The 13,006-nt window shown below is 55.4% G+C and overlaps 3 protein-coding genes and 1 non-coding gene across 4 annotated transcripts; 2 read left to right on the top strand and 2 right to left on the bottom strand.

Annotated features, from left to right (window-relative positions):
* Window positions 1-534: 534 nt before the first annotated feature.
* Window positions 535-629, top strand: ColSpa_tRNA_011. Its single transcript has 2 exons — window positions 535-572; window positions 594-629. It is a non-coding gene; the product is annotated as a tRNA-Ile (tRNA).
* A 3,842-nt stretch (window positions 630-4,471) lies between these two features.
* Window positions 4,472-6,339, top strand: ColSpa_00776 (putative mitochondrial ATP-dependent helicase irc3; the record flags this gene model as incomplete). Its single annotated transcript, XM_049266988.1, has 2 exons — window positions 4,472-5,350; window positions 5,413-6,339. The coding sequence occupies 2 exons, from the start codon at window positions 4,472-4,474 to the stop codon at window positions 6,337-6,339; spliced, it is 1,806 nt and encodes a 601-aa protein (XP_049122945.1).
* Window positions 6,340-6,837: 498 nt separating this feature from the next.
* On the bottom strand, window positions 6,838-7,923 carry ColSpa_00775 (2-hydroxyacid dehydrogenase; the record flags this gene model as incomplete). Its single annotated transcript, XM_049266987.1, has 1 exon — window positions 6,838-7,923. The coding sequence occupies one exon, from the start codon at window positions 7,921-7,923 to the stop codon at window positions 6,838-6,840; it is 1,086 nt and encodes a 361-aa protein (XP_049122944.1).
* An 808-nt stretch (window positions 7,924-8,731) lies between these two features.
* Window positions 8,732-11,386, bottom strand: ColSpa_00774 (calcium permeable stress-gated cation channel 1; the record flags this gene model as incomplete). The annotated part of the gene is made up of 3 exons (XM_049266986.1): window positions 8,732-8,930; window positions 8,985-11,032; window positions 11,084-11,386. 3 exons carry the CDS (start codon window positions 11,384-11,386, stop codon window positions 8,732-8,734), a joined length of 2,550 nt encoding a protein of 849 aa, XP_049122943.1.
* Window positions 11,387-13,006: the final 1,620 nt, after the last annotated feature.

Genomic DNA, 13,006 nt, shown 5'->3' with positions numbered 1-13,006 from the left:
GAGAGTACTTTGGGATAAAAGTCTTCCTCAGCCTGGTGAGGGTGCTTTTTGGGAATGGTGCTGATGCAAACGTCGACGCCAGCTGGAGATGCGAAACGGACGAAGTAATGGAGAGACGAGATGTTTTAGGGGAAGAAAACAATGCCTGGGAGTTTGAGCGTCGTGGATGTTCAGGAAAGGGCAAACAATCCTAAGGCTGTTGCTCAATAACTTCTTCACCAAAACAGCAAGCACCTACATTTCAATGGCGGGAAGGATGATACAATGCAAACAGCGACGGATCCACTGAACAAGAAGGATCAAGCCTATACCAAGGCACAACTACAGCCTGTAACAACTCTCGCAATTGAAAAACAATTCCCAAGTCAAGAGCAGGATGTTCCCTCGTATTTCTCCCTTTTTCCTTTATGGTGCTATGCAGAACCCCTTAGGAGACGATGATACTGAGAGGGCGACTTGACCGAATCCCAGTGTGGAGCGGGCGGCTTGCTGACCAACATAGAACGCTAAACCGCCCTAGCTCCTAACCAAACAGGTCGGTTAGCTCAGTTGGTTAGAGCGTGGTACTAATATTTCACCAGAAATGTTGTGTAATGCCAAGGCCGGGAGTTCAAGCCTCCCACTGATCAATTCTTTTTCTTGTTGATCTTGTCGACAAAACGCTTTTACTTTTTGACATTTTTCGCTCTCAGTTGCTTGCAGCTTCTTGCCGTAGAGGACGACCCATTTATACCATGTTCTGGAAGCGACAGCCAGCCATTTGTATGCCTGCTCGTTTTTCCCTGCCCACTACCCTAACAGACTAAACTATGTGGCACTTTCTATCCTCAGCCGTTACTTATGCTATGTCCGAGTCGCTCATCATCTTGTTAGCATTGACCAAAGCGTCAGCCGGTAGGTAGGTAGGCCGTTCCCAATGCCGCGTACTGGAACCTTTCTCGCTTCGATTTCTGCATGAACAACGGCCATCACCCAACATCGCATGCTCCGGCCCCGTTGCGGCAGTAAAATCGCGACAAAGTGAGGGACCCACCACGGCCACCTTCCGGAATCCCCGCGCATACGCTCCGAGTCGCTTCTCGCATAGGGCCAAGCCTGGCAACACCGGACCAACGACCCGTCCCGCAACCATGCAAGCTACAATGACCTCGCTGCGCAAGAACTTGGGGTCCTCCGTGACGCAGCTGTCTCACATTCGTGAGACGTATAGCAGCAGCAAGCCTATCCTTCCTCGAGTATTTACGTCGCGCCGGGTGTCGGGGAGTCTGGGGATCGAAATCTGGGAATCGAGGTCGAGGGGATGGATACCTGGCCGTGACTGTATGTTAGTTGTGAACCGCGCATCAGCCTAGACGTTACTGGCGTCTGGCAACACTAATCATCAGTTGCGCCGACAGCTCCTCAAAATCCGAGTGTCCCGGTCACGATCCGAGAGCAAAAATGCCAAGATCCAAACCCGTCAACCCCCCGGACGATCTTGGCCGACATGTACGTTTCTTGAACCTCCTTGACACGCTCTTAAATCGGGGCTGGGCACGCCGACCACGAAGCAGCCCGGGAAGCGGAGACCCAAGTCGCGAGCTCCGACTTTTGAAAGCTTCCGGTCCACCCACTTTCCTCTTGGTCTGCCTGCAGTGATAGTCAGCCACACATGCCCAAAACCGTTCGTACCCCGTGGCCCAGTCTTGACGAGCTGCTATCGACTCTTCGGCCGGGAAGCCAATACCCGCGACACATGGTCTCCTTTTAGGCATCAACCAGAATCAACCAAAGCCCACGTAACCTCCCCCCCAAAGCGCTAAAAGCCTCCCACTGCATCCAACAGCACCCATGCGCGCTTCCAATCCCTCTACTTGTCACACCCACCTGTTAGACTCCCACGCCCATTATCTCGGCTCATCTCGCAGGGACGTCGAACCCCCCTGATTAGTCGTAAGATACTCTGTCATCGCTCCCCTTGACAGCCGCAATAGCCTCCGATCCACCTGTAATGCCTCTGCTACTGTAGCAATACCCGGACGCACGCCAGCGGATCCGGTCTCCAAGACGGCCAGAAGGTGTTTCCCTTACCGTCTTAATCCCCTCTTATTAAACTCTGCGTGTCCTGTGGACGCGATACCAAGTGGACCTCCGAGCACACACACGCACGAGGCTCGGATACCTAGGACGATGAATGGTGATACGCCCAAACACCGAGAGCTCGCTGATAACACGGCGCTGCAGTAAGCGTGCATCGTGCATGTGGTGACAAGCCCCCCACTTGGTCCGTCGGGAATAAGCGCTTTTTGCAAGCGTAATCAAAAGAATTTGCGTCCATCCTTGAAACCCTATTTTCTTTTCTTTCTTGCTGCTCCAACCCCACCTGTTAGGTCTTTCCGCGACGAAAATGCGGCGAGCGGTAGCTGCGTCCACGTCTGCCAGCGCTTGAATTGATTGCTCTTGCAACGCTCTAGCATGGAACTGCGGCGAAGAGGAGCAAGCCCAGCGTATCTCGCGTATCTGGCGTATCTCTCGGGGATTGAAAGGGAAGGAAACCGAAAGAAACCCACGAGAAAAAAGGTTGAGGACGATGCCCGTGTGCGACAGAAAGTTCCATGGCAACGAAATCTCTTCGACCGGTGCGCGGGACCCCTCCGGCCGGAGCCCCGCTACGAACCCACCCGTCTCCGCCGGCTTTTGCGGGCCCGTGCGTCCCGGACGAAAGGGGAGCTTCCTCGGCTCAAGAGAGAGCTTTGCTAAACACGCAGCCGACGCAGACAGCGGCATCCCTTCCGCCCACTCCAACCCCAGACATCGAAAAGGAAACAGACTTTCAGAGTTTGGACGAGTATGGAGAGGCGAGGGCCAGGCGTGATGCGATACGGAGGCAGGCCAGTTCATGCGACCCATGATGCGCCCTTTCTCAACAAATTTGGGGAATGTCAAGTCGTTTTGGATCTTCTCATAGTAGCAAACAGGAAAACTTGTCGACGAAGCAGAAAATGACGACACCCCGAAATCATTCCGAGATTTCTCCCCCTGTTGTTCAGCCCTGAGGGTCCAGTATAGACACGCCTGGGGTCCCCCCAGCAGGACGGGCCTCCCAAGAGACTAGTGCCGCCCAAAAGTCATTTCCTCTTATTCCCAGACCCGTACTTTTGCACCCGGCCGCACCCTTACGCTTTGTCGCCTCTCCTCCCCTGGCAACCCAAGGGTACCTAAACCTCCATCACCTACCCGGACAGAGCCGCAAACCTCGCGAAAACGAAAAAGGAACTGACGCCTCGAGCCATTCGACGCAACACGGGACACGCCTCCTCGTCTAGGCGCATGTGCGCTCGCCTTTGTATGTATGTACAATGGTAACGGTGAAAGCTGCCCCGGGAAACGACGCGATTGGGCTGCGGGCCGCCGACCTTCCAACCCTTGTCCGGGTCTTGGGTCACAAAGATTGAAGCTTTTCAGATTCGTTCTAGTCCAACCCAGGGATAGCTTCAGTCCGCCGCAGACCAGAACGCCAGGTCGCACTCGCGTCAAACATGCCCCCCGTGCAAACGCAACCTACAGGCAGAGAAGCCACAGAATCAGGGAGAAAAAAGTCGGCGTTCGTGTCAAACGCGCCCCGACATTTTCTGCAATCTCTCACCTCCCGACTTCTTAGCCCTCATCCTCCCCGTTCCACGTGCCCTGCCCAAGCAGCGGTGACATGACAGGTAAACGGTACTCGTTTCCTCGAACCCCCTCCCCCTTCCGCCACGTCTCATTCTTCTGGCCGGCCATTACTCAGTCGCCTAGGAGATCGCAGGCCTCACGTCCTCGAAACAGGCTCTGCATGCAACGGTCGCCTCCAGTGTCGTGGACCTCGTCATCAACATTCTGTGGGGACTCGAAATGTCATCAGGCAGAAGGGGGTAGAGAGAGAGAGAGAGAGAGAGAGAGGAACCTGGACATTGTGCAGTACGTATCGATTCCACATGAACTACTCACGGACCATGTCGCCAGGGCTCTGTATCACGAGAGAACGCAGCGTCTAGACCACAAAATCTTTGCTGCCCGGTACGGAGGTACCCTGTACAAATCGCTGTCACGAATCACAGGGTGCAGATTGGTCCAATTCGGACGGGAAAAGCGGGTCGTCCGCGATGGTGGGTACCCCGAATGCCGCGCCGATTTCCCACCCATAGCCCGAATTGCGACCGGATCCCAGGCCCTGCTTGTGTATTTACCAAGAGGCTCGAAAATTGACTCATGTTCCTTCGTCCAAGACGGGACAAGTATAAAGTCGGGGAGGCGCCCACCCTCCCAGATCGTAATGTCTAGAGAGTCCTGTCCCTTGATCTCATGTTCACCAGTCCCGGGTCATCCCCTAGCCCCTCGCTCTCTGTGATCTACTCCTTCGCAATCCTTGACCGCTAAGGGGATCCGTGCCACTAGAAATTCGCATCACACCTGTAATTCACATCCCAAGAAGCCCACAAACACACCGCCCAAGATGGATCAACCATCACGAACCTCCTCCTACACACTACCACCGGGCTCCTCCTCCGACTCGGACGACGCAGCGGCAGGACGTCAGTACGCCCCCGTCACAACCACCGCAAACACCCATTCGTCATCACATAACCGACGCTCCTCCGTCACGAGCGTCCTCCACCCCGTGGCGACCAAGGAGCGCCTGGACCCGGAGCTCGACGTCAACCTCCCCTACCGCACCCTCTCTCCAAATGCCAACCTCGACGAATACCGCGTCGAAGCCCGCGATGGTGAGATCCCCGCGACGGCCACATCGGCCACCGGCCCGGACGCCCCAGCCGGCAACTACAAGCTTGTTACCTTCGTCCCCAACGACCCCGAAAACCCCAAAAACTGGTCCAAAGCCTACAAGTGGTACTGCACAATGGTCGTCGCCATGACGTGCTTCGTCGTTGCCTTCTGCTCTTCCGTCATCACCGCCGACGTCGCCGGCGTCGCCGAGGAGTTCCACGTCTCCGAGGAGGCCGCTCTCGTCTCCATCTCCGTCTTTGTCATCGGCTTCGGCGTCGGGCCCATGGCCTTTGCGCCCCTGTCGGAGATCTACGGCCGCCAGATCATCTACGCCTCGACCTTGCTGCTGGCCGTCATCTTCATCATCCCCTGCGCCGTCGCCAAGAACCTCGGGACCCTCCTCGTCTGCCGCGCCATCGACGGCATCGCCTTCTCCGCGCCCATGACCCTCGTCGGCGGAACCCTCGCCGACCTCTGGCGCAACGAGGAGCGCGGCGTCCCCATGGCGGCCTTCTCCGCCGCCCCCTTCATCGGTCCCGCCATCGGTCCCCTCGTGGGTGGCTTTCTCTCCGACGCGGCCGGCTGGCGCTGGTTGTACTGGATCCAAGTACGTCTTGCTACAGAGAAGTATTACAAAAACTTAAAAGAAGTATGCTAATGTGGATCCAGCTGATCCTCGCCTTTATCGTCTGGGTCCTCATCTCCTTCACCGTTCCCGAGACCTACGCGCCCACGATCCTCGCCCGCCGCGCCAAGAAGATGCGCAAGGACACGGGCGACGCGTCCCACGTCACCGAGCAGGACATTGACATGCGGCCCCTGAGTGAGCGCCTCGGAATCTTCCTCATCCGCCCCTTCCAGCTCCTCTTCCGCGAGCTCATCGTCTTCCTCATCTCCATCTACATGTCCGTCCTCTACGGCCTGCTGTACATGTTCTTCGTCGCCTTCCCCATCATCTACCAGAAGCGCAAGGGCTACTCGGCATCCTCGACCGGTCTCATGTTCATCCCTCTCGCCGTCGGCGTCCTCTGCTCAGCCGCCTGCTCCCCATGGGTGAACAAGCACTACCTCAAGATGGTCGCGAAGCACAACGGCCACCCACCCGCCGAGACCCGCCTGATTCCCATGATGCTGAGCTGCTGGTTCATCCCCATCGGCCTCTTCATCTTCGCCTGGACCTCGTACCCTCGCCTGCACTGGGCCGGTCCCGCCCTCGGCGGTTTCCCCGTCGGCTTCGGCTTCATCTTTCTGTACAACTCGGCCAATAACTACCTCGTCGACTCGTACCAGCACCAGGCCGCCTCCGCACTCGCGGCCAAGACTTGCATCCGTTCCTTCTGGGGAGCGGGCGTCGTCCTCTTTACTGAGCAAATGTACGACCGCCTCGGCGATCAGTGGGCCTCGTCCCTCCTCGGCTTCCTCGGCCTCGCGTGCTGCGCTATCCCGTTCCTCTTCTGGGTCTACGGAGCCAGGATCCGTGCGAGAAGCAAGTACGCCTACTCCGCTGATGACGAGACCGCGTCCGGATCCGACATCGAGAAGGCCAAGCCGGAGAAGAACGCTCAGGATCCCACCCGTACCTTTGAGCCTGCGTAAGCGGCTGATGTGCTACCTCACACAACAAAACACCCTTTATAAAGCTGCTCTTCAGCAATCATAAATCGCATCCAAGCATTTAGGTCTGGAATTCGGTCACATTTGGTTCCTTCGGCCTAATCGATTGGCGTTAGATGGTAGAATTCGTGGGCTGGACGCGTTAGATCATAGACGAGTATAGATGTAGAACGGCTGGTGCCGTTGATAATTCTAAACCAAGTTCAAATCATCATCTAATCGTTTTCCTAAACAATGATTGCGTCTTGATACACACCTTGGCGATTGCAATAGCGGTCACGTGGCTATCTTCCGAGATCACACATGACGCAAGTTTGATGACGAACCGAGTGGGGATGCAAGGAATCATCTATTCGTGAGTCGTGATGCGTAACTACCTACAAAGTACTAGTGATGGTTCTAAGGAATAGTGGGGTATCCATCAACCCGCAGGTGTGCCGTTCATTTCCACCGATGGCCCGCCATGCGGGCTCAAACCCCTCAAACAATGCGCACTGGGAGTGAATCTCTTCGCGTCTTGGTGAACTCTTCTCTGACCAAAGAGTTCGAGCACTTGCGCCCAAGCATGAAGTCCTCAAGGTTGCGGAAAGTGCACTCGGAGATCTCCTGCAGCGCTTCCTCGGTGAAGAACCCTTGGTGGCCGCAGATGAGAACGTTGGGGAAGGTCATGAGCCGGGTAAGCAGGTCATCGTCGATGATGTGGCCCGAATGATCATTGTAGAAGAGATCACCCTCGCCTTCGTATACGTCAAGGGCCAGGCCGCCGAGATGCTTAGTCTTTAGGGCGTGGATGACGGCCTTTGTGTCAACCAGGCCGCCTCGGGACGTGTTGATCAGTATGGAGCCGGGCTTCATCTGCTTGAGCGTCTTGTCGTTGATGATGTGCTTCGTCTTGTCCATCAGAGGGCAGTGCAAGCTGATAAAGTCGCATTTGGGCAGAAGCTCCTCCAGAGGCAGGTACTCGCCAAACTCCTTGAAGGCGTCCGACTCGAAGGGGTCAAAGGCGTAGATAGTGCAGCCGAAACCCTTCATGATGCGTGCCATAGACACACCAATCCTTCCCGTACCGATGATGCCCACCGTCTTCCCATGTACAGTCTTGCCTAGTAGACCATCGAGGTTGAAGTTGCCTTCGCGGGTCCGGTTGTAGGCTCGGTGAGTGCGTCGGTTGAGGGATTGCAGCAGGGCGACAGCGAACTCTGCGACAGCCTCGGGCGAGTACGAGGGGACGTTGGCGACGAAGATGCCAAACTTCTCGGCTGTCTTAAGGTCGACATTGTTGAAACCCGCGCAGCGCAGCAGGATGGCCTTGCAGCCAGCCTTGTGCAGCTTCTCGACAACATCAGCGGTAAGAGAGTCATTCACGAAGACGCAGACGGCGTCGACGTCCTTGACAAGGGAGACGGTCTCGGACGACAGGGAGAAGTCGTGATAGATGATGCCGAAGTCAGTGTTGTCATCGGTGAGCTTTGCGTTGTGCTTTTTGAACTCTTCCTTCTTTGCCTCGTGTGCGGCGGAAATATACTTCCTGTCGTAGGCTTTGGTACTAAAGACGGCGAGCTTCATGGTGGGCGCTTGGGGGCGGTATCGAGGCGATCGAGGCAGAGATGCGGGACCAAACGCTGTCGTGCTGGGTGGTTGAGAATGAAGGATGTCAGCCCACAGAGAATGGCGGGACGTGGGACAGAGGGAGCCGAGGGGCTTTTGACGGGAAGAAGAGGAGAGCCAAGTGGGAAAAGAGCAAGAGGCTAAGCCAATGTTCGGCTTCCCCCTCCTTGGCTGCCTATCGCCGCATGGTTCTTTCCCTCTGCGATACCGACGCCAATAGGTACCCACGAATGTTTGCGGCAGCAACTGGTAGATGCCAAATCCGGCGACTTGTTTCTGAACCCTCTTCCTGCTGAATGACGTGGACGAGCCCAGCTGGGCCTGCCGCGCTTTTCAAGCTTGACTTGGGATGCAGAATGGCCTGGTCCAAGAGCTACCCCGCCATGCATTTCCCCTCGAGCTCTGGGCGCCCCACCGACTCGAGGGGGCTTCTACGTACCGGGGGCCTTTCAGGAAGAGCTGTCAGGCGAAAATGTGCTAGATTGTCAGGGGGAACCCAGTTAAGCCCATCTTGTCACATCCGATGAGAGCGACGCTGCAGGAGTTGCAGCTGATGCCGAGAGTATCAAATCCCGAAAAAACAAGCGCTTTTGGATCGATTCCTATTATTGTGATTGATCATCGATCAACCGTCCGAAACTCCATAGTGGTATAGTATAGTGCTGCTATCCCCGCTACCAAACCCCACCGCCTGATCATGTCATGTTCCCGTATGCACTTGAGGGTGATATTTACAGCCAGCACCATGCCCAACCAGCTTGGGCGTTTAAACGCTCTGTCGGTTGTTGCTGTCCGCCTGTTGCCGCCAAATGTGCGTGTCGCCGAGGCTCATCGAACTATCGGATGCAGCCGACGCCGTGTTTGCGGGCGCGTTGGGCGTCTCCGTATCGGGACCGCTCCCCTCTCCATTTTCCCCGTCCTCTTGGTACGAAGGGGGGTCCTGGTAAACCCATGGCTCTTCAAGACTGCGAACGTTTAGCAAGGATACTTTCTGATTCGCAAACAGAAGGGCAACATACCGAGAAGTCAGGCTGGGGTTCACGAACGTCATGCCCTTTTCTTTGTCCTCGTCAATCGTGCTACCTCGTCTTAACAAACCCTGCGACGGCCTAGGTCCCTCGAAATCTTCATCCAGCACCGCGGCGTCATCTGGATCGTTAACAGCCCGGATGCTCCGCAGCGAAATGTATCGTGTCAGGGGATCGAAACGGCGCTTGAAGTAGACGCTGTACCAGACAGTGAAGGCGATGAGCGGAAGAACGGTGACCGACTGCACGAAGCCCAACTCCAAAGCCATGATACTGGACATTACAACCTGTGTAACGAACAGACCGAGTATGACGCGGTAGCTGATGATCCGCCACGCACCACCAGTCGCGTGTTGCGGCTGGTCCATGGCATATAAGAGCTGGTACTTGTACGTAAAGTAGCCGAGAATGAAGTAGACGAGTCCAACCGTCAAGATCCACGAGCCATACTCCAGAGTGCTGTATACGAGACACAGAATAAAAATGAGCATGGCTGTGGGGAGATAGAAGCCGTAGCTGAAGACAGTCGGCTTCATGATCTCGGCAAAGTCCCTAGGCGTCTTGGCCCCCATACGATAGATTGGGTAGAGAACGATGCTACCAACTTGGAGAAGCCTGAAGGGAAACAGACCGATACCTTGAAGCATGATGAAGTTGGTGTAGAAAACGGCCAAATCCCGGAGCTGCCCGGCAATGGTATTTGTCAATGTCGCTGGGCTTTTCCAGACGTCTTGGATCTGCTTGAGCAAATTGCGGACGGTGAAGGCCGTGTTCGAAGTAGCCAAGACGATGAAAATGTTGAAAAAGGTGAAGAAGAAGTTTTTGGACACAATCGAGAGCTCCACGTCGCCCTTGGAAATCATGCCTTGCTCGTATGAGAGAAACTCGTACAGGTACGGCACAGCAACGTTGAGCAACGAGACGAGAAGGGTCGGCAAACCTGTCTCAATCAAGGCGCGCAATGTTGGCCACTCGTCCAGGAATGCAACCACTGACGGGAACCATGTCCTGAAGTTACAGATGCTCAGAAGAGTAGCAATGGAAGCGACAACGGCCAACCAAACAATCGTCAAGACGGCGACGAAAATAGTAACCGACCAAGACCGGAGACGACGTACCCCGCGGGGCGCGTATGTATTGGCCCACATCACATCCGACGGCGACGGCGCGGGCTTGGTCAGAAGTTGTCCGGGTCGAGGGTCGATGCGGGCCTGGATCGCCATTTGACATGCGGCAATCGAGTCCATCGTTACGAAAGCCAGATCGGTCGGTGCAAAGTCCTTATCTCTAGCCTCGCGAATCTTCTCATCAAGTCGACGTAGCTTCTCCTCGTAGTAATCAATAGCGTCCGTCTTGCGGTTTCGGAGCTTCAAAAACCCGTACCAGAGCCTTACCCTAGGCCGCGATCTCTCAACAAACTCAGGGTGGATGTGGTTGTGATCTAACAAGCGGCCGTTCTCCCCAGCCTCCTCGTCGACTTCAGCCTCTCTAGGCTCCAGGACCGACGGCTCGGCCAGCGGATCACGCAAGCGTTGCACGGATTTGGGGAGAGCAGCCTGCTTTCCAAGGTAGACGCTCCAAGTCTCTTCCAGCTTGGCCAGGACCTGCTCCCGTTGCGCGACCAAGGAATCGAGCTCCTTCCAGTTCCGACATAAGCTGACATTCTCCACCTGCCCAATCTCGAGCTTTTCGATAAGCCGCTTGATTTTGTCCTCGGAGCGCAGGTTTTGAGGAATGCCCGTCAAACGGAAAGTTCTGTCTGTAATGGTAGACTGGGTTCCCAGGTACTCTTGTCGGACATGGATAACTCTAAAAGTCGCCTTGTTCATAATGTAGAGGGTGACAACCGAGAAGAAGTAAAGAAACACCAGATATGCCCATAGATAACCGTTTTCGCTATCAAAACTCTTGTCGCCATCCTCTGTTTTGTTTTTGCGCTTTTTGCCACCGAATTTGAGGTTGATGGGTAGCAAAACGGCGTAAGCGAAAAAGGCCAAGATTGCAAGAATCCGGATCGCCATCTTGAAGAAGGAAAGAAACTATTCCAGTCAGAACAGCTCGCCCAGTCCACAGGGAAGCTTGCGACTTACGACAAAGGCATCGAGACCAGCAGAGGCGAGGACCTGTTCCTCGGTTACGCGGCACAGCGCCGGTATCCATCCAAAGAAGGTGTTCGGTAGGGCAGGCAAGCCAATGCTGGGATCAAGTCGGCGCTTGCGCGCGGCGTACAGGGTCGGCCATCGTGGGCGCAGTATGCAGAAGGCGATGAAGGCTGAGATGCCGATGAGCAGGGACAGGCCGAGCTGGACCCAGACGTCACGGCTGGTGGTCGGTTTGATGGCATTTTCGCCTTTGCAGACATCTGGGTTGGGTTCGAATATTAACGCGTCCATGTCGCGTGCAGCATCGTCTTCGGGCCGGGATTCGACGTGTGTAAAGCTACTGTTGAGTCGCACGTCGTCGGGTTCGATCTGAAGATGCGACGGGACAAGACTTGGACTCGGTTGAGACAGAAGCTGGAAGAGAGCTCTAGGCACATGGAAGGGAAGGTCCCCACTTTCATCTGAACCTGTGACGTGATGATGCGTCGGGTGACTCCTGCTTGGTGGATTGCTTAGCTTGGAGATTGCACCGCCACAAATGGGGATTGTGGCTAGACCGGTTCAGCCACGCAACGCCACAGTGTTGCTTGAAAACCACTGGAACGGCAGAGGGTTTTGATCTAAGGAACAGTATTGGTTTTCTTCCGGATTTAATCTCAGTGATATAGTGATATGGCATCTTTTTCGAAAGATTACTTGTTGTCTTGCGCTAACTTGCCTTCCACTCAAGGTAACATGGATTAAATATGGCACTCGGTGATCAGTCACGGTCCCAGTCTGTTGTCGCCCTTCCACCCTTGAGGCTGACATATAATATTAACGTAGGAAGCAATGAATATTCTTGATGAAGACAGTCTGGTTCCGCAGTAGTCGGATACCACCCCAATGATACACGAATCCCGGTACCATTCCAGCCGCTAACTGCCGGTAGCGACCCACTTCCCGGCGGTGTTGGCTCGGGCCGTCACGGAATCCCCGTATCGCTGTCACGAGCAGACAACTTGGAGTTCGGAGTGCGACCGAACGGCATCAAATGAGGTCACCATCCGGCAACGGTTATTGAAGGAGGGTCCTTAGTCAGTCCCGGGCTCGATCAAGTCTCGGACTCGTCGCACGTGAAATGGCCTTGCAGCAACATGGCTAACACAGCCACCCGGCGCTCTGGCTCACTGGTTTCGGCGGCCGGGCGTGCAGCTGAGATGCAGGCCAAGGAAGCATACCGAAAAGCTCCACCGTGAGACAGCACAGCCTCGGACAGGAACCGTTGATGGCTAGAGAGGATCGGCAAGATCGGAAATCCCATCCCCTTGGAGGCCATTCACAAGCAACAGTGGTAACTCGGACGGCGAAGTTGAGACGGATGGGAGATTCCGCCTCATAAACTCAGAGGTTTCGAGGCCTGTGTGGCCTGAATCAGTCGGTGCCCGCCGAAGACTTGCGCAATGACAAGGAATTTTTGGAATCGGGTGTTCCACAGTCGACCACATATCAGTCACTCTGGGAAAGGCGGCGGGAGCAGGCGCGTTAGATCACGAAGTGGCTCCAAGGGATTTAGGGGGTGAGAGACAAAGGTCAAAAGTAATCGCCCTCTGTGGCTGCATCTAATTGGCGTTGCTGAACGCCTCTGACTGTCCCCGTTTGCGGTTGAGCCTAGACAAACGTGACGCCCCCGAGCAGAGGCAAAAGAAAAGACGACGAACGTCTTTCACATGCATCGTCAGATCTAAAATTTGCAGAGAATAACGCTGTTCGAGTCTCGCTCGGGAACAATCGATCGTGGCAGGCAGGATCGTGCTCGTCCGCCGAAGCAAAGCAGAGCGCAGGCAGCAAGCGGACTAAAACGTCGTGCCAGCTGTTGAGACCGAGCCGAAACAACGTGCTTGCCCTCTTTCTAGTGCCTGGTGCCAAGGT

The sequence above is a fragment of the Colletotrichum spaethianum genome, assembly GCF_022836535.1.
Source record: "Colletotrichum spaethianum MAFF 239500 DNA, contig01, whole genome shotgun sequence".
Classification (NCBI taxonomy): domain Eukaryota; kingdom Fungi; phylum Ascomycota; class Sordariomycetes; order Glomerellales; family Glomerellaceae; genus Colletotrichum; species Colletotrichum spaethianum.
Note: the sequence above shows the minus strand (reverse complement) of the source record. Positions and strands in the feature narration are given on the sequence as shown.